This window comes from Lupinus angustifolius, chromosome LG03 (genome assembly GCF_001865875.1).
Source record: "Lupinus angustifolius cultivar Tanjil chromosome LG03, LupAngTanjil_v1.0, whole genome shotgun sequence".
Taxonomy (NCBI): Eukaryota; Viridiplantae; Streptophyta; class Magnoliopsida; order Fabales; family Fabaceae; genus Lupinus; species Lupinus angustifolius.
In genome coordinates this window covers 24,477,890-24,504,590 of record NC_032011.1, presented here as the reverse complement: position 1 = coordinate 24,504,590, position 26,701 = coordinate 24,477,890, and the positions used below count along the sequence as shown (strand labels likewise).

Below are 26,701 nucleotides of genomic sequence, written 5' to 3'. Positions count from 1 at the left end.
AACTCAAATATTTTTTCAATTAATTAGAAAGAATGATATAGAGTGATATAAAAAATGAGATAACAGATGCACTCCCAATACCGATTAGGTACTACTAATGTTACTGCATGGGATTGATCAACATCTCTGAACTACTTCGTTCATGTATCTGTTCCAAACATGTAGCATATAATCTTCAGAATCATTCCCTATTTAACTAATAAACCAAGCTTTATACAAATCAATAGGAAAAAATCATCAAAATTAATACATTAGGATAAACTAAGAAGTTTCTTTTATGCTAGCAGAACTTTGTCCCCAATGTTTAATTTAAACTTTATTGTTCATATTTGTGTGTTAGGCCAAGGTAGTTGCCAAACTACTTTCAGTTGTTTTCCATAATGAATTTAATAACATTGAATTGCTTGTCAATTTCGTTTGCTCTGTTCATTCACTTCACCAGCTTGCTTAACCTCTTCTGCAAGTTTTCTTAATTTGATATTTCTAAGGAAAAAAAGTTCCAATTTCTAATGTTTAACAAAGACTTCTAACTACTGTATACTCAAGTAATCGATGACTTATTATGATATGAAGACAATAATGGGGAAGATATTATTAAATAATATAGATTTTATGCCACTTGCATGAATGTTAAGGTAGAGGTCAAACAACCTTTGATTCTACAAATGATATCTCTTCACCTTTTGGTAATGAACTAATTCATTTTAGGGTGTGTGTTATTCTTTCAATAACTGTCACTCTCATGAATCGAACTCTAACCTTTTGACCATCCTGGTAGGGCCTTTCTCCTAAGAAATGAATGAGATATGAGAGTATAATTTTCCCTCTCATACTATCGCATATGAACACTATTACTACCATCATCACTCTACCACGATCAACACATCAATTCTATCATTATGCACTAAACAAAATAAAAGTTTATTCTCCTTCTATTTTATCACAATTTTATCCTAATTTCTATCCACAATAATAAAGATAATATATTCTTACCAAGGTAATCGAAAATGCAATAAGAATCCTAAAGAACCTAACCATATAAAGACATATCTGAAATCTAATTGCCACACTTTACAGCTACATTAAGCTTGATTCAATTTATTCAATCTTGTCCGGACTTCAAATTGCAGTCCCAAACAAATAGAAATGGCCCATTTTTAATTGTTTTACTAAACCAATATTAAGGTTGTGGGCCGTGAAGTTTGTCTGTCCTAAGAAAACAAAGATAAAATAACCAAATGTTATGATTATCATTTTCTTTAGAATAAAATTAATATATTTTGTTGGTTTAATAGTCGAGTGTTCGATTCTTATAAGCAATATTTGTTGGAAATAGTTCTTTACTAAAAAGGTTAAAAAAAGAATTAAAGTGAAATTAAAAAGGAGAAAAAATAATATTGTAAAAATCAGTTCGTGTCGGTCAGTTCAACAGGTAAACTATTAAATCGGTCTTAATATCGACATGATACAACTGTTATACCCATCATACTGGTCAAAACAGGTCATACCAAACAATTTTCAATGAACTACACCAATCATACTTACTAGATTGATAATATATTATATATGTCTATTTAACTGTACCAATTACCGTAGAGAATTTCTTGTCGGTCGGAAATGGCTTTTACTTTTAGAGCCTAAAAGTAAAACACGCGTCCCAAATTCTAACAGTGTGCTTTCTTTTTTCTTTCTTGACCCTCATACTTTCTAGTTTCCATCTTCCAAAAAAAAAAATCAGAACAACAATGGATCTTCGTGAATCAATCAACAACCAAAACGACGTCGTCTTGAACATCACCAAACACTTAATCTCAAAAGAGGGTAAAGACAAAAACCTAGTGTTTTCGCCATTGTCGATTCACGTTGTGTTGAGTATCATCGCTTCTGGTTCGAAGGGCCCCACACTAGATCAAATACTCTCTTTCCTCCGATCAAATTCCACCGATCATCTCAATTCCTTTGCCTCTCAACTCATCTCCGTTGTCCTCTCCGATGGAAGTCTCGCCGGTGGTCCTCGCTTGTGTTTCGTTAATAGCGTGTGGGTTGAACAATCCCTTTCTCTCAATTCTTCTTTCAAACACGTTCTCGACAATGATTTTAAGGCAACCTTGGCTTCTGTTGATTTTCAAACGAAGGTTAATCAATTTGTCTTCTCTTTTTGTCACTAGTAGAAATGTATAATCCATGCCCTGCTTTTTATTGTAAAATAACCAATGAGATCTAAAATTGATCTCTAACTATTTCTCTCTTTCCCGGCTGTGTTTGCGAATTGGATTTTGTACGAGAATAAAAGGAAATCGAAGGGTTGAGAGCTACGAAATACGGGAGCACATCTCATAGAATGTGCCCCTCCATGAGTTGAGTTACGATTACTCAGAAAAATACTTAATTAACAAACTTTTAACTTAAAGTACATTTTTTTCAACCAATCAGGTGACATAATTTGTGTGAGAGCAAATGTACTCCTATGAAATGTAGATGAGTCCTCCCTTTTGATTGACCCTCCAGAACTCAACTCGAAAACGAATTTAGGAGTTAAACCAGCTTCAATTTGATCTTATCTCTTATATGATTGACCCAACATACATAAATCGATAAACTTATGTTGTGGTATGATATGATCCACAATATACAGTACGGTTTGTTGAACATGCATATTTTATTCTTTTAGTTGAGTTTATAACCTAACTTTAAACGTACTTTAATCATTACAATTAAATATATTCCTAACTCCTAACAACCTGTTTGTATATAAATATGTCTAATTCTCTTAAACTAGGTGGAGGATACATATGGTATAGATAAAAAAATATTATTCCTAACTGTCTAAGGTAAATTGGATAAATTAGAGGTAGACTTTATAAAATGAGTAAAATCTTTTTACTTTAAATTGAAAACTGTAGACTTGATATTGTTCCTCTGTTTGAGACCTAAACATTGTAACCCTCTTAGGACCTTCAATCACTTCCTGCTATAGGCTTCCTTTCTGGTACTTTTTTGGTCCAATTCTGTATTAAGTTATTCACTAATTAATAATATCTGTTAAATTCTTTCCAAAATTCATGTTTGTAGTTTAAACTGATCCCAGCATCTTGAAGATGTATGTGACATACCTATATATATGTTATTCAAATGCATCAAGGGATCAAACATGACTGGCTTGCTAGTCTTCTTTTCTTGAATGTGCAATCAAGCCAAAAGATATGAGTTAATATTAGCGAAAAGTTCTAGAGCTAGAGAGAATACAAGTCACGATCCTTTTGGCATTTTAGAGCAGTAAAATTGTTAATTTCTATATTAACAATTGCTGCCTTGCACATTAGATGGTCTGTTTTAGCACTCTCCTTATTGTTTTTCGTATGAACGTTTCTGATTGAATTTATAACTAATTTTCTAACATAACTATATGAATTAATATTAGCAAAGAGTTGTATTTTCTGTTGAAGACCTCTATGTAAAATTGATTTTTAAATTGATGATGGTTTTAAAGGCTGTTGAAGTGACCAATGAAGTTAATTCCTGGGCTGAAAAAGAGACCAATGGCCTTATTAAAGAGATTCTTCCACTTGGGTCAGTTGACAGCTTAACCAGACTCATCTTTGCAAATGCACTGTACTTCAAAGGAGCCTGGAATGACAAGTTTGATGCATCAATAACAAAAGACTACGATTTTCACCTTCTTAATGGCAACTCAGTCAAGGTTCCCTTCATGACCAGCAAAAAGAATCAACGTATTAGGGCTTTTGATGGTTTCAAAGTCCTCGGTCTTCCTTATAAGCAAGGTGAAGATAAGCGTCAGTTCTCTATGTACTTGCTTCTTCCAGATGCTAAAGATGGGCTTTCCGCTTTAGTTGAGAAGGTAGGTTCTGAATCTGGTTTCTTGGAACACAAACTTCCTCTTCAAAAAGTGGAAGTAGGTGACTTCAGGATCCCAAGATTCAAGATTTCTTTTGGTTTAGAAACTTCTAATGTGCTGAAGGAGCTAGGACTTGTTTTGCCATTCTCTGGTGGAGATTTGACAGCTATGGTGGATTCTCCGGTACCTCAGAACCTGCATGTTTCCAACATATTTCACAAGTCATTTATTGAAGTAAATGAAGAAGGCACTGAAGCTGCAGCGGTTACTGCTGCAACTATAAACTATAGGAGTGTGCAAATTGTGACAAAGATGGACTTCATAGCTGATCATCCATTTTTGTTCCTCATCCGAGAAGATAAGACCGGAACTGTACTCTTTGTTGGCCAGGTGCTCAATCCTCTTGCTGAATGATTTCAGTTGTGGCAATCCTGGATACAACAAAATCAGTAATGAAAACTAGGCCTTTTTTCTGCTATGATACTAAATTTTTTATTCTCAGACAGTTGACTTTATTAGAGAAAACTTGCATATGGATATGGGCTGGTGTTGCATGTTATATATTTGCTAACAGTTATGAGTTTAAGAGTCTGTATGTTGCATATTTTCTGCATGTGCTTGCATTCCCTAATCCAAATGGTTTGAAAGTGAGTCCTATTGAAATTGGAAGCTGTCAACTTTTATCTGTGTTAATATTTGATAATTGATAGTATCAGCCAGGAAAAATGTTATCTAGTGACATAAGGCAATCTTAATATGACAATGTTTGAACAATTAAGAGATGCATAATGTAAAGCATAGTGTGAATGAATCACTCAACATCACGGTTGATTAGTGTGAAATGTGGAAATACCTCGAAAGCAGTAATCTCAATGCTACCCCATTTTGAAAGGATATGGTTTATTTTTCCTTATAAAAGGAATCCTGAAATAATGAATACTCTATTAACTTCAAGTTAGTGGAGACAAAAGGTGAAAAACTTCTTGAGTTCATGATTACACTTTACACCAAATCTTCAAAAACATGACTAAAAGGTGCACAAAGGTTAAAAGTGATCAAACTCTTGTTAAGCGACTTGTATGGCCAGTGAGGAATTTCTCCAATAAAACTACAATAAAAAATTTATATTACTTGAAGAGAAAGGTAATTAGTTAGAGATATGAAAACATAATCATTTTAGGATAGAGTATCTTGTTAAACCTTAATACAAAATAATTTTCTATCATCTGTTTTTACTTTAGCTGGTCAATCACAATGAAGCAAAATTGATAAAGTTATGAATATTTAATTTTTTTTAACTGACATGGCATAATAGGATTGGTCTGAGACAAGGTTTGGGACAGCAGATTCTTTTCCCGTAATATTTGTGTATTCATTTGTTGATTACTTGCTATTCTTCAACTGTGAGTCTAGTCACATATTTTATATTTTATAATAATAATCTTAATCTGTATGCAACAAAATGTGAACCAAAGCACGTGTTTTCGACCACAAACCAACCCAGTCAACTATTGAGATAAGGTTAATGAGCATAGCATAGTTATATTTCATTTTGTACCTCAAAATCTCCTTTATAATTCAACAAGTTCAATAGGAAACTAGCAAAGATTCACTCACACCTCATTGCTCTTTCTAACTTGTCAACCTCCTCAGTATCATTTTTTTCCTTTAATATAACCAAAAGTCATAACTGTTGACCGTTAAAATATTTAATATAACCATAAGTCATAAATGTTGACGATTAAAAAAATATTGATTTTCATTATTCAATCAACACAATAATACAATATATATTGAATTGGAAAATTTTGCATGGAATAAGAAAGACACAGCTACGTTGTTACCTTCCTCTTTCATTTCCTTGGTGCTTCTATAGCTATAGAAAAAAGCATTACTACTCTCACATGACTACTACTACTTCAAACAATTCTCTCTGAAATGAATCATCCTAACAAACAATTCTCTAACTCACCGTCATCACACAGTGACGGTAGTTTGAGACAATCACTTCAGCAACGTAGGCTTACTAAGCAAAAGAGGCTCCGTTACTTGACGGACCAAGACGCCGGCGTCAATTCCACGTCATCCTTGCCGGCTTCTCCTCTTCCATGTTTCAATATTGGTTCTTGTTCCGATCACTGGTCCTCCTCTGCAGTTCCTCAACCGTTACCTCTCCCTGAAACACCGTTGACTCACCGATCAGAGTCAACCATTCTATATTCTGCTAGTTATTATGCTCACCTTGGATCTCCTTCATTTGAGAATAGAGCCTTTCCCTTTTTCAGGTTAATGTTTTTCACTTATCCAAAGATTATAGTGTTGTTAGATAGATCTAACTTATAAGTTATATTGAATTTGTCACAAATTAAGTTTCAATGATTATTAGTATTAGTAGTAAGCCATAAATAAAGTGGTCAAGTTTGGTAAGTAACTTGGATAAAGTTTCTGAGGGTATGGTGCTCAGTTTCTTTGTTGCATGAAATTTGATTTTTTGAACTCCTTGTTTGTGTGTGTGTTTGTGTTTTGATTTTATCTGTGTAAGTTTATTTACTATATGATGAATTGGTTTGTTTCTACTTTTTAGTTGTTGAGTTTCTGATTTCTCTATAAAATCAACTGCTAGTTTTGCTTAAATATAGATACAATTATATAAGGTTGGTACAACAATATGGTTGTTGCTTTGCGACCATGAGGTCACGATTTCAAATCTGCAGGGTAATCAGATTAAGTGGGGAGCTTTGTGCAATAAATCGCCTATGCACTCTGAGTTATATTGTATGACATGTTGATTTGTTGTAGTAATTTTGTTTCCTTCTCAAACTTGTCAGAAAGTCGATGGATCATGATACAGTGAGAAATTTTCGATCTTCAACCAATTTGGGTAGTGCATCCTCTTCTGATGCAATGACTATGAATGCAAAACATGACTTGAAAGTCAAAATTCCAGCTACAAGAGTCTTGGGAGGTGATTTCTCCACTCTTGTTGCATCACAGGACTTAAATATAGGAAACCTTTTACCCTGATTATTCTGTTGTTAATGCAGGCCATAGTTCATGTAAAGATCCTAGACAACTATCTCATGAAACTATTTCCAACATGAAATTGCATTCTGCTACTAAGAGTGCTCCAACTAGCATACTCTCTAGTCCTGTTACTAGTCCTCGTAGAACAAGCAATGTAGATTTATTTGATCCTTCCCTTCATTTTCATCAACATTTCAATGACATTTTGAAAGTATCACTGGCTAAAACTGTTCCTAGTCCAGAATATTCTCCTCACCTTAGCCCGGGTAGCCGCAGTCATTTTCTCAATCCTAACACTGAAGAGGGGTCTAAGCAGCATAAATTTTGCTCCAGAGTATGGCCTGAAAATAATCATGTTTATGCTCACCCATTACCCCTTCCTCCCAAAGATTCATTACCATCACAAATTTGTACACAGCATCAATCAAGTATCATGCATCACACTACTGAAAATTCACCTTCATTGAAAGGTCCCTGGCAGAAGGGAAAACTTATCGGACGCGGATCATTTGGAAGTGTTTATCATGGAACCAACCTGTATGTAGTTCATTTTGCTGTTCATCACATGTTATCTGCTTTAAAGTTCACCTTTTCTATGGTTATTCATGAGCTTCCTGTTTACTTAACAGAGAGACTGGAGCCTCATGTGCTATGAAAGAGGTGGATCTTATTCCTGATGATCCTAAATCTGCTGACTGCATAAAGCAACTAGAGCAGGTTCTTCCCGAGTCTTTTTTTATGAGCAAATATATTATAAAGGGCACAAGGAGTGCCAACCCGATTACAATTTGCAACACAGGTCAATACAAGAATACCATCATTTTAATTTTATCCTACAAGAATAAAATTACTATGACCGTGCAACAATAAGGTTGTAGAAACAAGAATACCATCATTGTAGAGGAAAATATTAAACTAGTAGTTAGCACAATTTGAATGCCCCTGAACTTTGTCCTACAATTTACATCAAGTAACCTAATGGTGAGCCTTGGTGCAACAATAAGGTTGTCACTTAATTATGCAGGTAAGGCCGTATACATACAGGTATGAATCTCGTGCACTAGGCCGCCCTCACACAAATACACACAAGGAGAGATTTTCGAGATGAGCCTTAATAATAGATTTCTTTTCTAACTAAAATAAAAGGCAGATTACTTTTGGCAATTATGCTGCTAGTACAGTTTCTGAAGAAAATTGATTCCATTTCATAATTCCCTTTTCCAAGATTATGCACTTTCCCCCATTGTAGTGATGCACATTCCTACATACCCCATACTATTTTGTACAGCACTATTGTCAATTGGATGGTGTTTAACCTGTTTTTCTGATTTCTGAATTGTCTCTTGCTTCAGGAAATCAGAATTCTTCGTCAACTAAAACACCCTAACATTGTGCAGTATTATGGCAGTGAAATAGTGAGTAAAACATGTTGGTACTTGTTTGAAGTATGCCAATACAACCTAATGAAAATTTTAAGAATCTTTATGACTGTAAATAAGATTGAATTTGTGAACCATCTTTGTTTCAGGTTGGGGATCACTTGTACATATACATGGAGTACGTTTATCCTGGATCAATTAACAAATTTATGCATGATCACTGCAGAGCTATGACCGAACCTATGGTTCGCAATTTTACATGGCATATTCTCTCTGGATTGGCATACTTACATAGTAAGAAGACTATCCATAGGTAACAACAATGATGGAAGGATATAATATACATGTTTTTCTTCATCCGAATGACGACTTATGATATCTAACATAAACTCGATAGTCTATCAGTCTGATTGGCATTGCTGTAATTGGTTCTTCAGGGATATCAAAGGTCCAAACTTGCTGGTTAATGCATCGGGCACTGTCAAGCTCGCAGATTTTGGTGTGGCAAAAATTGTGAGTTTTTTAAGTTCTGTTTACATTTGATTATGCCTAGATATATAGATACTATGCTAATATTCTCATTTACACATGTTAACTTGTCTCTTTGGTTGCACAATTAGTTTATCATTGAAGTAGCATACTTTTTTTTTGTTTCTGGTGGTCATGCTATTTGAACACTCTGCTCTTTCCAGCTGACCGGGAAATCATATCAACTTTCATTGAAGGGAAGTCCCTACTGGATGGCTCCAGAGGTATTTTATTACCTGTATGGTAAAGTATAATCTGCAGATTTTATAGATGGTAATGAGTAATGACATGCCCTTTTTACTATAATATGTTCATTGCAGCTTATGATGGCTGCCATAAAGAAAGAATCCAGTCCAAAGCTTGCAATGGCTGTAGATATATGGAGCTTAGGGTGCACCATCATTGAGATGCTGACAGGAAAACCTCCATGGAGCGAGTTCGAAGAGGTGAGCTCCTGATTAGGCTTGTTAACTCATTGAAGTCTTTCAAGGATAAATATTGATTTGTTGGTTCAATATAAGGTCAATAATCATTCCTCCTATGTTAGATGGTGGGGTATTTGTGCAAAAAATATATCTATAGGAGTTATCCTTTTACCCTTATATTGGCATGGGTGCAACTTATGCTATACATTACATTTTGCATGCTCTAGGAATAAGCACAAAATAAAGTTGAGTTGGATTGAGGTTTATACTTTGAAATAACATTCATATGTTACCCTCTCTTTCTTAGGCTCAAGCCATGTTCAAAGTACTGCATAAGTCACCAACTATACCCGAAACTTTATCTTCAGAGGGACAAGATTTCCTTCTGCAGTGTTTCAGAAGGAATCCTGCAGATCGACCATCCGCGGCAATGCTTCTTACGCACACCTTTGTACAAAATTTGCATGACCAAGATGTTTTGGTTCATTCACAAGGCTATGTCAGAGGTGACCCAGGATCAGGTGATAACTGTCATAGCCCCGAATGCAGTCCCGAGGGTCGCGACATAGTGCCATTGTCAGCCTCCATACGCACACGGATCATTAACAAAATTCATAATTTAATAGGGTAACATTTGTAGCTATTTTGATGTTTTATGTTAGTATTTGCCATTTTGCCTTGTGAATTTTAAGTTTGATGATAATATGCTTTCAGCTGCCTGATTATTGGCTTCATTGTTGACAGTGATACTTCCAAAAATCTGCCATGAAATCAAGTACCCTCAATTACATGTCTGTTACAAATTCCAGCAACAAACCCTTCACCGTTATGAGAATCATCAAGAACCTTTGAAGCATGTCATAAGCTGAGATTTTGCTGCAATGTTAGAAGGAAACAGGGTTCTGGGGCATGGATTTTCTTGTGTACTTCAATACTTTTACTTGATAGTTGATATAGCTGGGATTTAGAAGCTAGTCACTCTTGATGTTGTTAGAAATATATCATCCCTAAGTTTGGGAGGTAAAATAAATGATACAATAGTTCACATTGTATGTACATGATTGTACCAAAAAATTGTGTATGTGCACCAGAAGTCTAGGCTAGTAAAAATTACTCCCAAGCGAGAATTTCATATGTAAATTTAATTCATTATATATATTATTTGATTATATACATTCATGATTTCACATCAGATTTAAAGAAGCAACATCTAACCTATTAATATCATAACTTCTTAATCACTGCAAAAAAATTCATAGAAAAAGTATATTCTTAATCACAGTTTGATGATTGCATTGCTTTCTTATACAACATGACATGAATGATATGTTGTGTTCTGGAGTGAATAATATGTTGTTTGGTCTAAGGTGGGAGATGATGACATTTATGTAATATAGGAGAATAGTTATGTACCTGCTTTTATGTTGTATTGTTTTCTGAGAGAGAACACCTATATTTGCTTTGTTTTTTAGCTGAAAGACAAAATCTAAAGAAAGAATCTGGTAGAAAGACAGTGGTAAAAAAATGTGAATTTTAAAGAAAATGAGTTTTTATTCACAATTATGCCCCTATCATGAGCTGTTGATGGAGGAAGGGTATTCTAGGAAAATGCACAAATTTTGCTTCTCTCCTCTTATTTATTCTCACAATAGAGTAGAAACAAAAGTGGTGAGTCCAGCCACTTTTCCTTTCTTATTTATGCATGTACTTAATATGTATACCTTTATAATATAAGTATTTTTTTTTTACAGTGTCAGCAAATCCTTACTATTTATATGTTAGTTATTATTGATTTTCAAATAAAAGTATTATAAATTAATGGTGAATGATGTGTTGACAGTATAAAAAAATTTACATTTGAAACTCTTTCTATATTTGTATTTAAGTAGGTATAAATCTAATAAAATTGTGATATCTATTAAAAAAAATTATCTTTCTTTATTCCATCCTTTTTCTCCTCCTCTTTCTTTCTCCCTTAATTTAGGAAAAAGGAAACTTAAATACCCATGTGTTTGGTTTAACCTAAACCCCTTTTGATATTTTGATCATGTTAGAATATATGATTTATCTCCTCAACATATCTAGAGGATATTTGAAATATGGAGATAATTGAAGATTTTTTAGAAGTGATATTATTTTGTCTTTTATCTTTTGTTATATGTTTCCTTAATTTATTATTAGTTGAATATGAGTGATAGTTGAGTTCATTACATTACAATTAAATTAAAAAATCTACACAATGATTTAGTCTAGATTCATGCACATTAGAAGAAAGAATGGACAACAGCTCAGGATAATGAAGACCCTTCTTCACTATTTAGTTTTTTAGAATTTTGACCCGATTGGGATATTCAAGACTTGTTTTGTTCTATTAACTTGTCTACTTCTGAAGCTAATTTTGACAAATCCTAGAAATTAGATTTATCTTTTTCGGATTGGATTTGGGCTATTCTTCGAATAAAACTAACCAACCTTTTTTTATGTACAATCATAAGAATGATAAAACATTTTAAATTAATAACTATTTTTAATATGACAACATTAAACTTATTTAGGTAAGTATAAGGATTTTTTGATTTGTGGTAAGGAATTAATCTCTTTATCAAATCATCGACCTTAGAGATCCAGTAGAGTCTTACACTATTGTATCAACGTATTAAGTCCAAAAAGGATTTGATGCCTAACACAAATGTTGAGGGATGACAACTGTCGAAGTTGTTGAATTTTGATGGACACCATGCTCGTCTTCAAATCAAATCTAGACAGTGGTCCAGTGTTGTCATTTAAAAGCCATCCCCAGAATGAACCTCTGTTATGAAACACAACTCTGTCATTTAACGTGCGGTAGCAATTCAGTCGTAGAAATCTTGATTGCGACAAAACATATAACATGTCCAAGACACCAAAGTTATGAAATTTCGAATGAGTATGACAATGTTAGAATAGCTATTAACCTAAGAGAAGCTTCAGAGGCATGGGTAATAAAAAGTTTTTATAATCGAAAGTCAATACTCAAAGTGAAAGTTCGATTCCGGTAAACTATACTTGTTGGGAAGGGCAGCCACAAACACTTAAAAGAATGCTTTAACATTTACCTGTTATCGGTATAAAGATTTATACAATCATAGATCACATGTTATATTTATACAGCAAATCATGTTAAAAGTTTTAGGCACTTATATTTTGATTATGGTATCTTAATCTGACGTGTGTGTATGTGTACTTGAACATTGCGAAACACAGAAGCATTATTGTTTGAATTAAAAAAGAGTTTGTAACGTTATTGTTAAGGTTGTTCACTCATGGGTTCATACAGTAACCAGACTCCTGAAAAAGCTCATTGATGTTGTTTTGAAAGGAACTTCTCGATAAAAGGGTATGCACTTTACTCTCTAAAGATTCCACTTTTCTGATTTCCTTAGCCTTTCTTTTCGTCCTTTTATCGTTCCTCGAGGTTCTTCAACTCAAATAATAATTTCAATCATAATAATAATAATAAATAAATAATTTTAACTTAACCCTTCCCAGTTTTCACATCCTTCCATTTCAATTCCCTTCCCAAAGAACTCAAAACATATAAAAGAATGGAAAATTCTACAACTCCTTTTTCTATAACAACAGAAACGGAAAATGAGCATAAGCATGACCATAACATATTTCTTTATCTGCAATATAACCCTCTTCTGGATATGACATCCTTTGCAAAAAGAATTTCAGAATAAGAATGTTTCACAACCTCTAATGTTCCAACTTCAAGCATTCAAGTATGATATTCTTTTACAATCTACTTCTACAAAGAAAGTTCTTTTCTAATTCTATTGCTTCCTTAGAAGTTTTCATTGAGTAAGGCCCATTATTTAGTTTCTAACCATTTCTACATTATATTTATGTTCATCTGAGTTTGCTTTGGTTTCTGTATCAGGAAACAACAATCAATCAATTTTATCATTGTAGAAACACTGTTCACATTTAAGAGGGTCAGAGTTATTCATTCACAAAGATCAAAATGTCAATGCCAATGTACCAACAACCTCCTCTAGTCACAGTGTCACAGCAACATTCTTCATATGATAGAGCTTCAGAACATGATTCCATTGGTCCCTTGATTGGAGTTCTTATAGTGGTAATTTTGTTGGGTATAATTGCTGTTATGATTGGAAGGTTATGTTCAGGAAGAAGAATCATGGGGTATGGTCAATATGATATAGAAAGCTGGGCAGAGAGTAAATGTTCTACTTGTATTGATGGCAGAATTAACCTCTCATCACCACCCATCAGAACCACTGAACCCACCACCATTTCACTTCCTGCAACACCTACCCAAGAAACTAAGCAAGCTGAACCATCTTCTCATAACCAAACACCAAATTAACCTTTCATATTTCATTCTGCATTTTGTTCAAAATCATTGCTCATTTCAATGTTTTGTGGTCATGTTATTAGTTTTAACTTTCGTCTTATTAAATCATCCAACTTATCAAGTTATCAAAGTTTAGTTTTATTTATATTTTGTAGTTTGTTACACGTTCTTGTGCTCATTGATCACTATCGTACATTCATAATTGCAAGTGTATTACTTCACATTATGGTTTTGAAGTTGGTAATAGTATATGCAAAGTAAAATGAAAAAAAGATCATAGTGCTGCATGCTTAGTTGTTAATATTTGGTTAGTTGTTATAAATTAGCATAGAAAATAATTTACATAATGGAGTAAAGGATTCTTGATGATAAATTTATTTACTAAATAAATTATTAATCAAATTATCAAAAGGACATTCTCAAATGTTGTTATTTGAAAGACATAAATGAACTCCACTCATGATTGGGTTGGCAACCCCACCTCACTGAAGAACGAGTGAAAAAAACAGTCTCATGCCACCACCACTTCATTTTTATTTATTTTTAAAAGGTATATATACATTCAATTCTCCAATTTCAGTTATGATTTTGGCTCTGAACCATTAAGAGGTGGCTCCCAGAGTAAGTATAAGCTGCCATGTAATAATGTCAACATATTAGAAAGACCAATAAAATCAATCTTTGAGTGCAGAAAACAAACTTGGATAAGAGTGAAGCAAAAAAAGAAGAGAAAATGAAGTCCTCCTTTAAAAAAAAGTTGTACAAGTTTTGATATACAAACTTAGGAGAACAATATAATTAACATTGTTGTAACATTTTACTATCACACATTCAAAGTAGATTATTTTTTCCGAGCCTGCTGTTGAATTCTAATTTTCACCATGAAGTTGTGCATTCAATATTATTCTTAAAATAATATCAAAATCACAAACTCATAAAGCATCACACTAAAACTTTATTTTATAATTAATGTGTACGACAATTATTTTATAATCTTTTTTAATATTATATATACGATCTATTTTTTATACATTGAGTTCAGATTAGCTATAATGGTTAATTAAAAGGAAAGAATACGTGGTAGATCATTCATTTCACATTTGCGTATTAGTGAATATTGGAATGCAAGCAAGATAGGTAGCAGAAAGTTATTGGAAATTTGCAATACAAAAATGGAAACAGTATATCTAATCATTTTAACCATTTTCAGGAAATGGAAAATGGAAAGCAAATCATGTTTCACTGTAAAAGAAGCATGCAAGAGAAGAGAAAAAAAGACCCCATAATCTCCTTAATTGCTTTATGTTGTATATTGCAGAATATGTTCTCCTCTCAATCACCATTGCTAAGTACTTTCTGTCTCTTTAAGTGGTTCCTTGTCCTTAACTTGTCTCCTTCACTCATTTCTCTTTCCTTCCATGATGTGTTTTTAAGCTGTGTTGTCTAACTCACCATTTATCAAAGGTCCCAAATTCACTGCTAGAACTGTATAAAGTCCTGTGTGAATGTGATAGGAACCAAAAAGAGAAGCCAAATGATGTATAAACTCACCATTTAGCAGATTAGTTTTTTCAGTTTGGTTAAATTATATTCAACTATAATAAATGATGTATAGTAATAATAATAATAAAAATAAGATGAACTTAAAATATTTGATTATAAAGAACCAGAATGAATGAAAAATAAATATGTATATATATATAAGGATGAGTTAAAAGGAGGGTGAGTATAGGAATCAAAATGTGTTTAACCTTTGAATATTTTGTCCAACATAGTCTGCATGTATGTACAAGAGAATCATTGTCACTTATCACGTATAGACAGAGACATAAGAGAAGAGGTTAGGCATGGACATATAATGTTTTTGTCACAATCACAATTAGAGTTGGACCACACTTGTAAAGAGAAAAAGAAAGAAGAATCAAACCAAAAAGCCCATCTCTCACTTCACGAATCATATCAGATATTCGATTCCACACTGCATGTCACTGACATTGCCTTTTGGATTGGTCCTTTACCGCATCCTACCCCGCAAACAATCTTTTCACACCACGCTGATACTGTTTCAATACACTGCAAACATAACTTTGACACATTTTCTCCATAAAATAGCTTTTTAATCATTATATTGAATAACTAAAACAGAATAACAATGCCAATTAGGCCGAGTAGCAAAAACGTTTGTCTCAAATTCTAGTTCTGTGGATATGAAAAACAGATAAATAAGTGTTTCTTATCTTGGTTCAGATTAGTTGAAGTACAAAATGTAGGGTTTAATTTAGATCTGGATCACCGGTCTCATTCTTGTCCAGCTCCACTCATATCTAGACATGCAGAATTAATATATATTTTAATAAAATTAAAATGATGTGAAATTTTTGACTTATTAACGAACACTAAATAGTCCAAGATATGAAACAGAAACTTTGAAGGAAAAGATGATCTCGTTCCTTCTACCCTAGCTACACCTCTCCCCTATATGCTGGAGCAACAATATCCCACACAAAAATGGTGAACCTTTTTATTTATATATCATCTTCGGGATTATCCACGATGATGTAGGGAAGAACTCCAATAACAGTTATAGAAAATTCTGATGAAAAAGCAGTTGCTTGACCCTTCAACCATAATGACTGTAGCTAGTCTCCTTTATGCATCTTTGCCTAACTACCCACCAATAGATTAACTCTTTATACTTGGTTTCTTCTTATGACCATGTGAAGCAATAGTCTAATCTAATATAAAAGTAAGAATAAGTGAACAAAGAAATCGAGAGCGTTTTGACTTTTAAGTATGAAAATGTTTGCGATTCTTTCTTACCTTTGTTGTTCCGTGGAACTTCCATTACAACCGAACTGCTTCATAAATCTGAAGTTTAAGTCATACTTACCCACTAGTGTGGGAAAATAACTGAAATGAATTGAAATTGGAAGCTGAATAAAGTGATAGATTAACTTTGAATAAGGTTATATAAACCCATGTAACTCATTGGTTATCACATGCAGAGATCATAATTCATAGCTACAAAGTAATATTAAACATGCAGAAACACATGGATACTAAAGCCAAAGGAGTACTTGTGTTCCTTGTGATTGCAACTATGGCTTCAGGGAGGGAGAGCAAAACCATGTTGGTTGGAGACTCTGAAGGTTGGAGTGCTGGTACCAACTATACTCAATGGGCTATTCAAAATAAACCCTTCCACATAAATGACACACTAGGTCAGTATAAGCATGGATCCATAATTCACTAACTTCACAATGAGCATCACTATTATTATGGGCTTGGATCCTCCCGAGTCTAATACTTGAGTCTAGATTCTGATATGTGACATTAAAAAAAATCTAAGGATACATGTTATTTTTATTATTTTAGAGCTCGTATTATTTTTATTATTTTCGGCTCGTATTATTTTTATTATTTCTTCCTCACATTTCAGTATTTGAGGGTTCGAAGATGAACCATTCCCTCATATTATATATCAAGTAATTAACCATTATTATATTTTGGATATGTAATTTTTGGGTTGATTTACTGATGCATTATTTGTTATGGGACATGCACATGCAGTGTTCAAGTATCCTGCACCAGACAATTCCACAGCACCTATGAGTGTGTATTTACTACCAAACATGTGGAGCTACACAACATGCGAATTCAAGGAAGCAAAGCTATTAGGGAGCACTACTGAAGGGGCTGGTGAGGGGTTTAAGGTTAAGCTCAAACAAAGGAAACCTTACTACTTTGCTTCTGCTGAAGGAAACTCCTATGATTGCATTGCTGGACTCACCAAATTCATTGCTGTCCCTTCTCCACGTTCCCTTACCCATAACCATTTTTCACACAAACCCTCACTCCTCAACTAGCTAGGTAGTTCAATCATTTCCATTTCAGTGATTTAAATAAACAGATCTCATTCTCCTATCATACACACTCCTTTGTTTTTTCTTATTTATGGCTTTATAAATCATATATACATCTCATGTTGTATTGTTGTCTATGTTTTTAATAAACTTTGCATTTGTGATATCACACCAATATATAAAAAGTCACATGGGGATTTATATATCTCATATTGGATTTATTCACTGATTGTAATATTGATGTGAGATAAAAGTCTTAATAGTAACTCATAGTTATAATAATATTAGATTCCAAATTGGATAAAGAAATAAATTTAATCATGAAATTACCTTCTACAAATTCTCAACTCAAGATATGTGAATAAAGTAAAATTAATAATCTCTTGATTCAATAGTTCATTATCATTACCTACAATATAATCATTAAGTCTTGCTAATAGTTGGTGACAACTAGATGATGGTGCTGCTTGTCCATCTTATCCTACATAATTTGCAGAAGTCACCATTGGTTACTTTCATAGTTTTCATGATGAATCACATATTCCTGATTCATCAAGATAATCACCTTCCTTATTTCTAGATTATATAATTTGAATGCATATGAATTTGCATGGTACCTAACAAAAATATATATTTATATACCTTTCTCATCTAACTTCTTTATTAGATGGTCTTGTACATGGGTATTATGCTGCTCGAATAATTCAATTGTGTTGAAAGCCCATCAATATTTTCATGCGTTTGAGCGCTTCGGGCCATGTTATAAGCCAGTTTTTGTGTTTGGTCTAACAAGGCTTCCTTTCATTTTCATAAAAATGACCACAATAGTTGATAAAATAGGTAATGCAAATACCATGACCAGAAAGAACATGTTTATAAAAGAGGAGTTGTTAGTATCTAGCTTATTTTGCTATAGCTTGTTTTCTAAAATTAACTATTTGTTTAAATTAATTATGATGGTATGATTTCAAAGTATCCAACCGGTTTCATAAATTATATGATATTCTTAGCTCTTTCGCTCAAAGTAAAAAGTATTTTCTTCTCTTAGAATCGGCATGTCTCATTAACCTTAAAAGAGAAAAAATAAAAGACATCATACAATAAAAATAGAAAAGAATTGTCTTATAGTATTGTAGAGACAAATTCTTGTTTTCCATTTTATACATAAGGATAAAAATATCATCATATTACATTTAAAGGATAAAAATGTTATATCATATAATTTTTTCTTTTGCTTTTTAATATATTCTTATTCGGTAGGGAAGAAGATCTTGAGTCATAAAAAAGTGCAAACTATGTGCATTGTAATCTATGTGACTTGGTCAAAATTGTAAAGCTCAACTAAACATTAAAAAATCTATAATGAACAAGTTAAACTAGCGCGGCTCCTACCTCCACCTACCAGGTTGCTGCGTTTTAAATGCTTCTACAAAATTTTGTATTTTGGGTAGAATCATAAGGTCCATAATCAATAATAATATTTTTCGCTTGATACGATAGGAACATTATTACCAAATATGGATCACGTTGCACACATTTAACAAATGTATATTCATATATACCAATTCCAATTGCTTCATGAATAATTAATTGTGAAACATCAATGCCTCTCTCTACAAATAATTTCCCGTATCTGGTATCAAACATTTCTCTAATACCCTTTCAAACAATTCTCTTATTTTTGGCGTCTAATTTATAATTAATTTAACGACTTCAAGACTTGGCTGGCATGTCTCTAGTAATTAGCCAACATCCTAAATTGAACACCTCTGTGTCTCAAGTTTTTTAATTTTATTTTATGAAAACCTTAAAAGGTGGAAAGTTTGGGTATAGATATATTAAAAATGTAAGATATAACATAAGATGAATTTGAATTACTTGAATTTAAAGTTGTTAGTTTGATGAACCTAAGCTAGATATTATATTTTTAAATGATGGTAAAAAAATGAGAAAAAGAGTTTTAGGTTTTGCTACATTTTTTTTAAAGAAATATAATACTTACCATTACCATTCAAAATATTTTTAGTAATCATAATTATTTTTATTTTTATTTTTATATTTATATTGTTTATACGTATATATACATGTTTTGTATCATTGTTTGTATGAGGGGTGAACATAGGTTAGGTAAGACTTGTACTTTACCCGAACCTAAATGTTGATAGGGTTATTTTTTTTAAACCCTTTCACCGGGTTAGCCTTTGAACCCAAACTTATACCTGATTAAATATAATGCATACATCTTTTTGATAAAGTTGATATTCTCAACAATTTACTTATTATTATGGAAATATAATTTGACATATAAAATGATATATGTATATATATCGTTAATCATGTATATATGATATAAAAAAAGAAGATGAGTGAGCAATCATAGGATGGAGTCTGGTCGAATCATGTTTATCCTCTAATCGACTCTAAATATAGATTGGGTCTAATTTTTGAACTCAAACTCAACCATAAAATGTAAATTTAAAGATATATGACCATATTTGGATCTGAACATATAATAATCAACAAATTGAGTAAACAAATAAGGTAGGGTGTCTTATTCGTGCTTCAATGACAACGAATAACAAAAACTAAATGTATAGTACCTTCACAATCTTCTTAGAGAAATTCTATGTTGGCACATTTTAAAATGTAAATAATTGTTGATGGATACGAGGAACAACTGGATTGATCTCAAATAACCAGTAGATTACGACCTGGCCTATTCCATTGTCGTTAACTGAGTACAAATATAATATTATGGTTAAGGTGGTTGGTTCGCTATTTAATTTCTATCTGAATTAGTGACCCACAGTAAAATAACACATGCTAACAGCATCAATCAGAATATTATTTAAACTCAACGATCAATATATAATATAAATTCTAAAAACTGATAGCGTCATCTTCCTCATCACTTACCTTCTTCATCGTGTTCTATAAGGCTTTTGTTACATTATTGAGAACACTTCTTATAATATATATAGTGTGAGGAGACTAAATTTATTTAGGATATATAATCTACATCAATAATTAAGATTAAGAATTAATTAATAGTGAAAGTATCTCTGTCTTTGAATGTGAATTATAGTACATTACATTTATCTTTAAATTTAATTATTTTTATTTTTCTCACAATGATAATTTTGGCAACCATATAAAAATGGATTTGATATGTATATATTGATAATGTATATGTTTTTTACACTGTCAGCAAATCATCGGCATTTATATCTTAGTTACTATTGACTTTCAAATAAATGTATTATTATAAATGAATGATGAATGATTGTGTAAAAATTTATTGAAACAAAAATTGTTTTAAGATGTATTGTTTGGCTATTAAGTGGCATGGCTCTTTCACACGGAATTAATCAATTAAGGTAATTGACCAAATCAATAATAATCTTAAAAAAGTTCAACTTGGTAGTTGGTTTGCAGAATTCACAACCAAACATCTGAACATTGTAATAAAACCAAGGAAAAAAAGCCATTCAAATAAAATGTAGCTTTTTTGTTATATATGTATAGAAAGAATACACATAAAATAAAAAACTATTACAACCTCTTCATTCCTCAATGAAAACGTGAATTATTATCAGCAAAATTAGAAGATACGTATTCTCTAACTTCTCTAGCAATAACATCTCTCATCATATCCCAAAACCCCGACGGAACACCCTCCTCCGGCGACTGCCTCTCCTTCTCGACGGCGCCACCGTTATCAATACCCGGCGGAGCAAGAGTCAGCACCGTCATGGGATCCTCTGACGAAGAATTTCCTCTCTCTCCTAAAGTACTAGTTGTAGCAACAAATGAGCCACGTTTTTGATCCCTAGCTCTTCGTTTCAACGTTGAATTCCAATGATTCTTCACTGCATTATCGGTTCTACCAGGTAATAACCGCGCAATGGTTGCCCACCGGTTACCGTACTGGTCATGTGCGGCTATGATGGTGTCGTCTTCTTGGGCGGAGAAGGGACGGTGTTCCACGGCGGGGCTCAGCTGGTTGCACCACCGTAGCCTGCATGACTTACCGGACCTTCCTTTTATGTAGCGACTGATTAAAGACCAGTTTTTTGCCCCGTATCGTTCGACGAGTTGGGTTAGGATACGGTCTTCTTCAGCACTCCATGGACCTTTGATTCTTTCAGGCTTGTTTGGGTTTCTGGGGTGGTTGGATTCTGAAGAGGAAGAGTCTGAGGAAGAGGTAGCGTTGGATGAGCTTCTGTTCATTGTTTCCATGAAAGATTTCAAAGGATAGATTTGGTGAGTGATGGAAAGAATAAGAGAGAAAGTGTAACTGAAGAGGAAAGTGAATGAAAAGAGAGTGTTGTTTGGGTTTATATATGGTAATTTGGAGAAGGAGAGATCCACTCCATCTCTATTAATGAAGAAGAGACAAGTAATATACAATAACATATAGAAAGTAATCTATAATGATATTTTTATCTTTTTTATTTATAATAAATTACACTTTTACAATTAAAAATAACTACTTTCTCTTCATTAATGGTGACGATTATTGTTAGCCTATAGTATATTGGAATTAAATAATGGAGGGGAAAAGGCCAAAAAGGTACGACTCTGAGAGGGGAAAGGATATTTCCACGAAAAAGGGTTTGATATAGTTGTTTTTCATGGTTAGAGTTCATTAATAAAGAAAAAATAATCTAGGAGATATAGTTGTTGGTTGGTCTAGAGCGGTAATAGAGATTTATTGTCCAAAATCATGTATCGAATCAATAAAAATATATTATGTTAATTAAAAAATTCAGCTTTATTGGATAACATGTTTTTGTTAGTGGAGTTGAGGGTTTAACTAGAATGGACTCAAGATGCTATTTGATATCCCTTTGTCTTCCTTTGTTTCTTTAACTAATTTGTCATGTTTGAAATTTCCACAACACCTTCATTTCAGTCTAAAATTATTGTTGTTGTCAGCTCTATGTTTTGGTTTAATTGATTGCATGGTACATGTACTTTGTATCAATTTATGTGAATATGCTATCATCCATTATCACCCATCACAGTTTATTTGTTTGGAAGTTGTGATATTAATTACATTATGCCAAGATACATAATAGTATTTTTAAAAATTATTTACGAGTTGAATTTTAGAAGTGAGAATAAGGTTGATAAGTTATTAAATATATATGGAAGATAGTTTTAAAGTCATATCTTTCTATTCATTTTCTTATAAAACTTAATTGATAAGTAAACCCTAAGAATATAAGTTAGGGAAATTTAAAGAAATTTATATTAATAAATATTACAGTTAACATATATATTAGGAGATGTTGTACTATACTTGTTAATACAATCTTTTATATAATATATTGCAAAACTCTTACTATTTGGAAATCATTATAGATATCAACTAACCCTAGAGCCAAAACGTACACCTAAATGTGATGACAACTTTTTTGGTATTTTTTCTTCAAAGAAAAACTCAAATTCAGGGTTTTGCTGGAGGGAGAAATGAGCTTCTTACCCTTTATAGACAAACCTTGGTTAATTCAAAAAAAAAATCCCAATAAACATTTAAGATTTAAATGTTAAAGTTGTAATGTAAAAAGGATTTTATTCAATATTTATCACTCTAGTTAAGAAAGTTTACATGGCTTGACTAATTACTCCTAATACGGTTATTATTCCTTCATTTTCTGCTAACCACTTTAGTACCTTGTATTTAATTAAAGAGTTAGACAGATTTGGATTTACATGGATTAGAATAGAAATTAGACTCATCAAGTTCCCATTTATCCTTCCAAATAAATAAACCAAAAAAAGAGCATGGTATAGCATGTTGAGGTAGACACATGGTATAATATAGAGTAAATTATAAACATATCTACGAGGTTTAATGATTTTATACTCGGCATCTCTTTTCTTTAAAACAATACATTCCTACATTTAAGAAAGGTGAGTGTATTAACATTCACATCTCCTGTAAAAATACCTAATAAAATGAATATCATAAATTAAAGGAGAATTATCTTATATAAAAGAATGAATCGATAGTTTTTGAAATTTCATTGAACCTAGAAGGTAACAATATAATTAACTCTACAATAATATATGAGGTTTGTACGGGGAATAAGGTAGACATTAATATAGAAACAGAAGAAGGTATAAACTATAAAATCATTCTCGTACATAAGAAGTAGGGTATGGAAATTGAGATAGTAACTGGATATAATATTTGTAGGGGCAGAAGTAGTTAATAGACTTTTTTGTAGGGAGCTTTTAAAGCATGAGCTGTTTAACACAAAACAAACTTTTCAAAAATTCTTCCAATGTAGTAAAGTACACCAACAACAAAAAAAAGGAAGAGAGTCATAAGATGATCTGATGGTGAATAGGGTGGTCGTAAGGAATGAAGTACAAGAGGATGGGAGTTATAAGATAATTAGATGGTAGGGGGTAGGAGGTTAATGGTGAAATCTCATCCACAACAAAATACTAACAACTAATAATTGTCTATAAAAAAACAAGAAAAAAGGAAGCAAGTTGGTCGAAAGCCTTTTTGACTACTTTTCTTACTTTGTGATCGTACATACAGCTGTAATGTAAAAGTGAAATCTATCACCTCTAAACTCTATAATAAACAACGAATGATGAACCCAACTTATGTATGAAAAATTGGTTGCAAAAATATTTTAATGAAAATTGTAATTAAATATATTTTTCATCAACCATAACATATACAACATAGATGAAATGATAGACTCAATTTATTGTGTATCAGATTTACACCCTTATCAAAGGTAATGTAAACATTTTGAGGGCACTTATGTTATGTAAGTTTTATGCATGATGATGTATGAGAAAGATTTGTTGGAAAAATATGTATGTGAAAATAACCAATAAAACATTGTTAAGACATTCAAAACTTAGTTCTAATTAAAATTTAGTTACAATGATAACACTAAAAAGTATAAAGACACTTTTATCATATGATAGGTTTCTATACAAGTTTTTCACATATTCAAATATGTAACTCCGTTCATGTAAGTATACAGAATATTCTACTAGTATGTAATAAAAACACTTTGAAATCGATTATAATAGTGAAAGTAGGAGGTGAGAAGAAGAAAAAACAGAATCAAATATGACTTCAACGAAACACGTAAGAAGGCCCCACTCACAGGCTGTAAGAATCTCACGTGATTTCAAGTTCAATCCCTTTGACTTTTCTGGCACTAGGGTAACGTTAACCCGGCCCACACACTTTCACCATAAATTAATGTGACCGTAAAATGAGTATTAAAATAATAAAAAGGTATTAAAATGCATTAAACAACATTGTATATTAATATAAAATAAATGTGTAATTAGTATTATATTTTAAGTATTAACATATTTTTACTAACTTCCATCCAACTTGGAGTATCAAACAAAAGTTTCGGATATAAATACATATATTATTTTACTTTTCACACTTCAATTTGAAGCACAACTTATGTCATTTTATTATTTTTCATAGTGTGAAAAATAAAAATTAAATTATTCCCCTCCCCTTCACTGCTTAACTTCACTCCCATCGCCACTATTTATTCTCAGTTAGGAAACAAATCGATTTTCTTCACAAAGTTCTAGATAATCCATACATATAATCAAAGAGGCTGGTTTATGGAATTATGGGACATGTTTTAGATGGATGAAACAAATAGTACTATCAGCACTATAGTGGAATCAGAAATATCTCTCAGATTTCGCCCTAGGATAAATTTAATTCTTGGACCCTTTAGCCCTAGCACTGGGGAAGAAGTCCAATTCATTATAAGAAAAGACACATTGTATAGCATATTAAATGTTATTGATATAAATCAGAAAATTGTTACTAAATTTTAGAATATGATATCCTTTAATATAGTATAAACTTAAATACCCATGTGTTTGGTTTAACCTAAACCCCTTTTGATATTTTGATCATGTTAGAATATATGATTTATCTCCTCAACATATCTAGAGGATATTTGAAATATGGAGATAATTGAAGATTTTTTAGAAGTGATATTATTTTGTCTTTTATCTTTTGTTATATGTTTCCTTAATTTATTATTAGTTGAATATGAGTGATAGTTGAGTTCATTACATTACAATTAAATTAAAAAATCTACACAATGATTTAGTCTAGATTCATGCACATTAGAAGAAAGAATGGACAACAGCTCAGGATAATGAAGACCCTTCTTCACTATTTAGTTTTTTAGAATTTTGACCCGATTGGGATATTCAAGACTTGTTTTGTTCTATTAACTTGTCTACTTCTGAAGCTAATTTTGACAAATCCTAGAAATTAGATTTATCTTTTTCGGATTGGATTTGGGCTATTCTTCGAATAAAACTAACCAACCTTTTTTTATGTACAATCATAAGAATGATAAAACATTTTAAATTAATAACTATTTTTAATATGACAACATTAAACTTATTTAGGTAAGTATAAGGATTTTTTGATTTGTGGTAAGGAATTAATCTCTTTATCAAATCATCGACCTTAGAGATCCAGTAGAGTCTTACACTATTGTATCAACGTATTAAGTCCAAAAAGGATTTGATGCCTAACACAAATGTTGAGGGATGACAACTGTCGAAGTTGTTGAATTTTGATGGACACCATGCTCGTCTTCAAATCAAATCTAGACAGTGGTCCAGTGTTGTCATTTAAAAGCCATCCCCAGAATGAACCTCTGTTATGAAACACAACTCTGTCATTTAACGTGCGGTAGCAATTCAGTCGTAGAAATCTTGATTGCGACAAAACATATAACATGTCCAAGACACCAAAGTTATGAAATTTCGAATGAGTATGACAATGTTAGAATAGCTATTAACCTAAGAGAAGCTTCAGAGGCATGGGTAATAAAAAGTTTTTATAATCGAAAGTCAATACTCAAAGTGAAAGTTCGATTCCGGTAAACTATACTTGTTGGGAAGGGCAGCCACAAACACTTAAAAGAATGCTTTAACATTTACCTGTTATCGGTATAAAGATTTATACAATCATAGATCACATGTTATATTTATACAGCAAATCATGTTAAAAGTTTTAGGCACTTATATTTTGATTATGGTATCTTAATCTGACGTGTGTGTATGTGTACTTGAACATTGCGAAACACAGAAGCATTATTGTTTGAATTAAAAAAGAGTTTGTAACGTTATTGTTAAGGTTGTTCACTCATGGGTTCATACAGTAACCAGACTCCTGAAAAAGCTCATTGATGTTGTTTTGAAAGGAACTTCTCGATAAAAGGGTATGC

At 32.3% G+C, this 26,701-nt stretch overlaps 4 protein-coding genes and 2 long non-coding RNA genes across 7 annotated transcripts; 4 read left to right on the top strand and 2 right to left on the bottom strand.

The window, feature by feature from the left end:
• On the top strand, positions 1,654-4,519 carry LOC109343929 (serpin-ZX). Its single transcript, XM_019582455.1, has 2 exons — positions 1,654-2,135; positions 3,491-4,519. The coding sequence occupies exons 1-2, from the start codon at positions 1,746-1,748 to the stop codon at positions 4,268-4,270; spliced, it is 1,170 nt and encodes a 389-aa protein (XP_019438000.1). The 5' UTR covers positions 1,654-1,745; the 3' UTR covers positions 4,271-4,519.
• Positions 2,825-3,486, bottom strand: LOC109343940. The gene is made up of 3 exons (XR_002107273.1): positions 3,366-3,486; positions 2,931-3,233; positions 2,825-2,883 (listed from the first exon to the last, which is right to left on the bottom strand). It is a non-coding gene; the product is annotated as an uncharacterized LOC109343940 (long non-coding RNA).
• On the top strand, positions 5,651-10,467 carry LOC109343923 (mitogen-activated protein kinase kinase kinase YODA-like). 2 transcript variants are annotated; one of them, XM_019582449.1, is made up of 12 exons: positions 5,651-6,141; positions 6,685-6,821; positions 6,901-7,417; positions 7,510-7,597; positions 8,233-8,295; positions 8,409-8,572; positions 8,697-8,772; positions 8,952-9,011; positions 9,108-9,233; positions 9,520-9,685; positions 9,725-9,839; positions 9,957-10,467. In XM_019582449.1, exons 1-12 carry the CDS (start codon positions 5,795-5,797, stop codon positions 9,979-9,981), a joined length of 1,884 nt encoding a protein of 627 aa, XP_019437994.1. In that variant the 5' UTR covers positions 5,651-5,794; the 3' UTR covers positions 9,982-10,467. The 2 variants fall into 2 exon arrangements, with proteins under 2 accessions (XP_019437994.1, XP_019437995.1); XM_019582450.1 differs by having other exon boundaries at positions 5,652-6,141; positions 9,520-9,693; positions 9,790-9,839; positions 9,957-10,466.
• On the top strand, positions 12,595-13,736 carry LOC109343920. The gene is made up of 2 exons (XR_002107272.1): positions 12,595-12,976; positions 13,135-13,736. It is a non-coding gene; the product is annotated as an uncharacterized LOC109343920 (long non-coding RNA).
• Positions 16,523-17,599, top strand: LOC109342629. The gene is made up of 2 exons (XM_019580571.1): positions 16,523-16,793; positions 17,143-17,599. Exons 1-2 carry the CDS (start codon positions 16,613-16,615, stop codon positions 17,436-17,438), a joined length of 477 nt encoding a protein of 158 aa, XP_019436116.1. The 5' UTR covers positions 16,523-16,612; the 3' UTR covers positions 17,439-17,599.
• LOC109343919 (transcription factor MYB44-like) lies at positions 20,976-21,764 on the bottom strand. Its single transcript, XM_019582443.1, has one exon. The coding sequence runs from the start codon at positions 21,672-21,674 to the stop codon at positions 21,006-21,008; it is 669 nt and encodes a 222-aa protein (XP_019437988.1). The 5' UTR covers positions 21,675-21,764; the 3' UTR covers positions 20,976-21,005.

What these genes read in the sequence shown, in the direction of transcription:
- LOC109342629 (XM_019580571.1), top strand. Translation starts at nt 16,613, where the DNA reads ATGCAGAAACACATGGATACTAAAGCCAAAGGAGTACTTGTGTTCCTT. An exon ending in CCACATAAATGACACACTAG is followed by an intron (nt 16,794 to 17,142) that starts GTCAGTATAAGC and finishes ATGCACATGCAG; the next exon opens with TGTTCAAGTATCCTGCACCA.
- LOC109343919 (XM_019582443.1), bottom strand. Translation starts at nt 21,674, where the DNA reads ATGGAAACAATGAACAGAAGCTCATCCAACGCTACCTCTTCCTCAGAC.
- LOC109343929 (XM_019582455.1), top strand. Translation starts at nt 1,746, where the DNA reads ATGGATCTTCGTGAATCAATCAACAACCAAAACGACGTCGTCTTGAAC. An exon ending in CTGTTGATTTTCAAACGAAG is followed by an intron (nt 2,136 to 3,490) that starts GTTAATCAATTT and finishes ATGGTTTTAAAG; the next exon opens with GCTGTTGAAGTGACCAATGA.
- LOC109343923 (XM_019582449.1), top strand. Translation starts at nt 5,795, where the DNA reads ATGAATCATCCTAACAAACAATTCTCTAACTCACCGTCATCACACAGT. An exon ending in AGAGCCTTTCCCTTTTTCAG is followed by an intron (nt 6,142 to 6,684) that starts GTTAATGTTTTT and finishes CAAACTTGTCAG; the next exon opens with AAAGTCGATGGATCATGATA. An exon ending in AGTAAGAAGACTATCCATAG is followed by an intron (nt 8,573 to 8,696) that starts GTAACAACAATG and finishes TTGGTTCTTCAG; the next exon opens with GGATATCAAAGGTCCAAACT.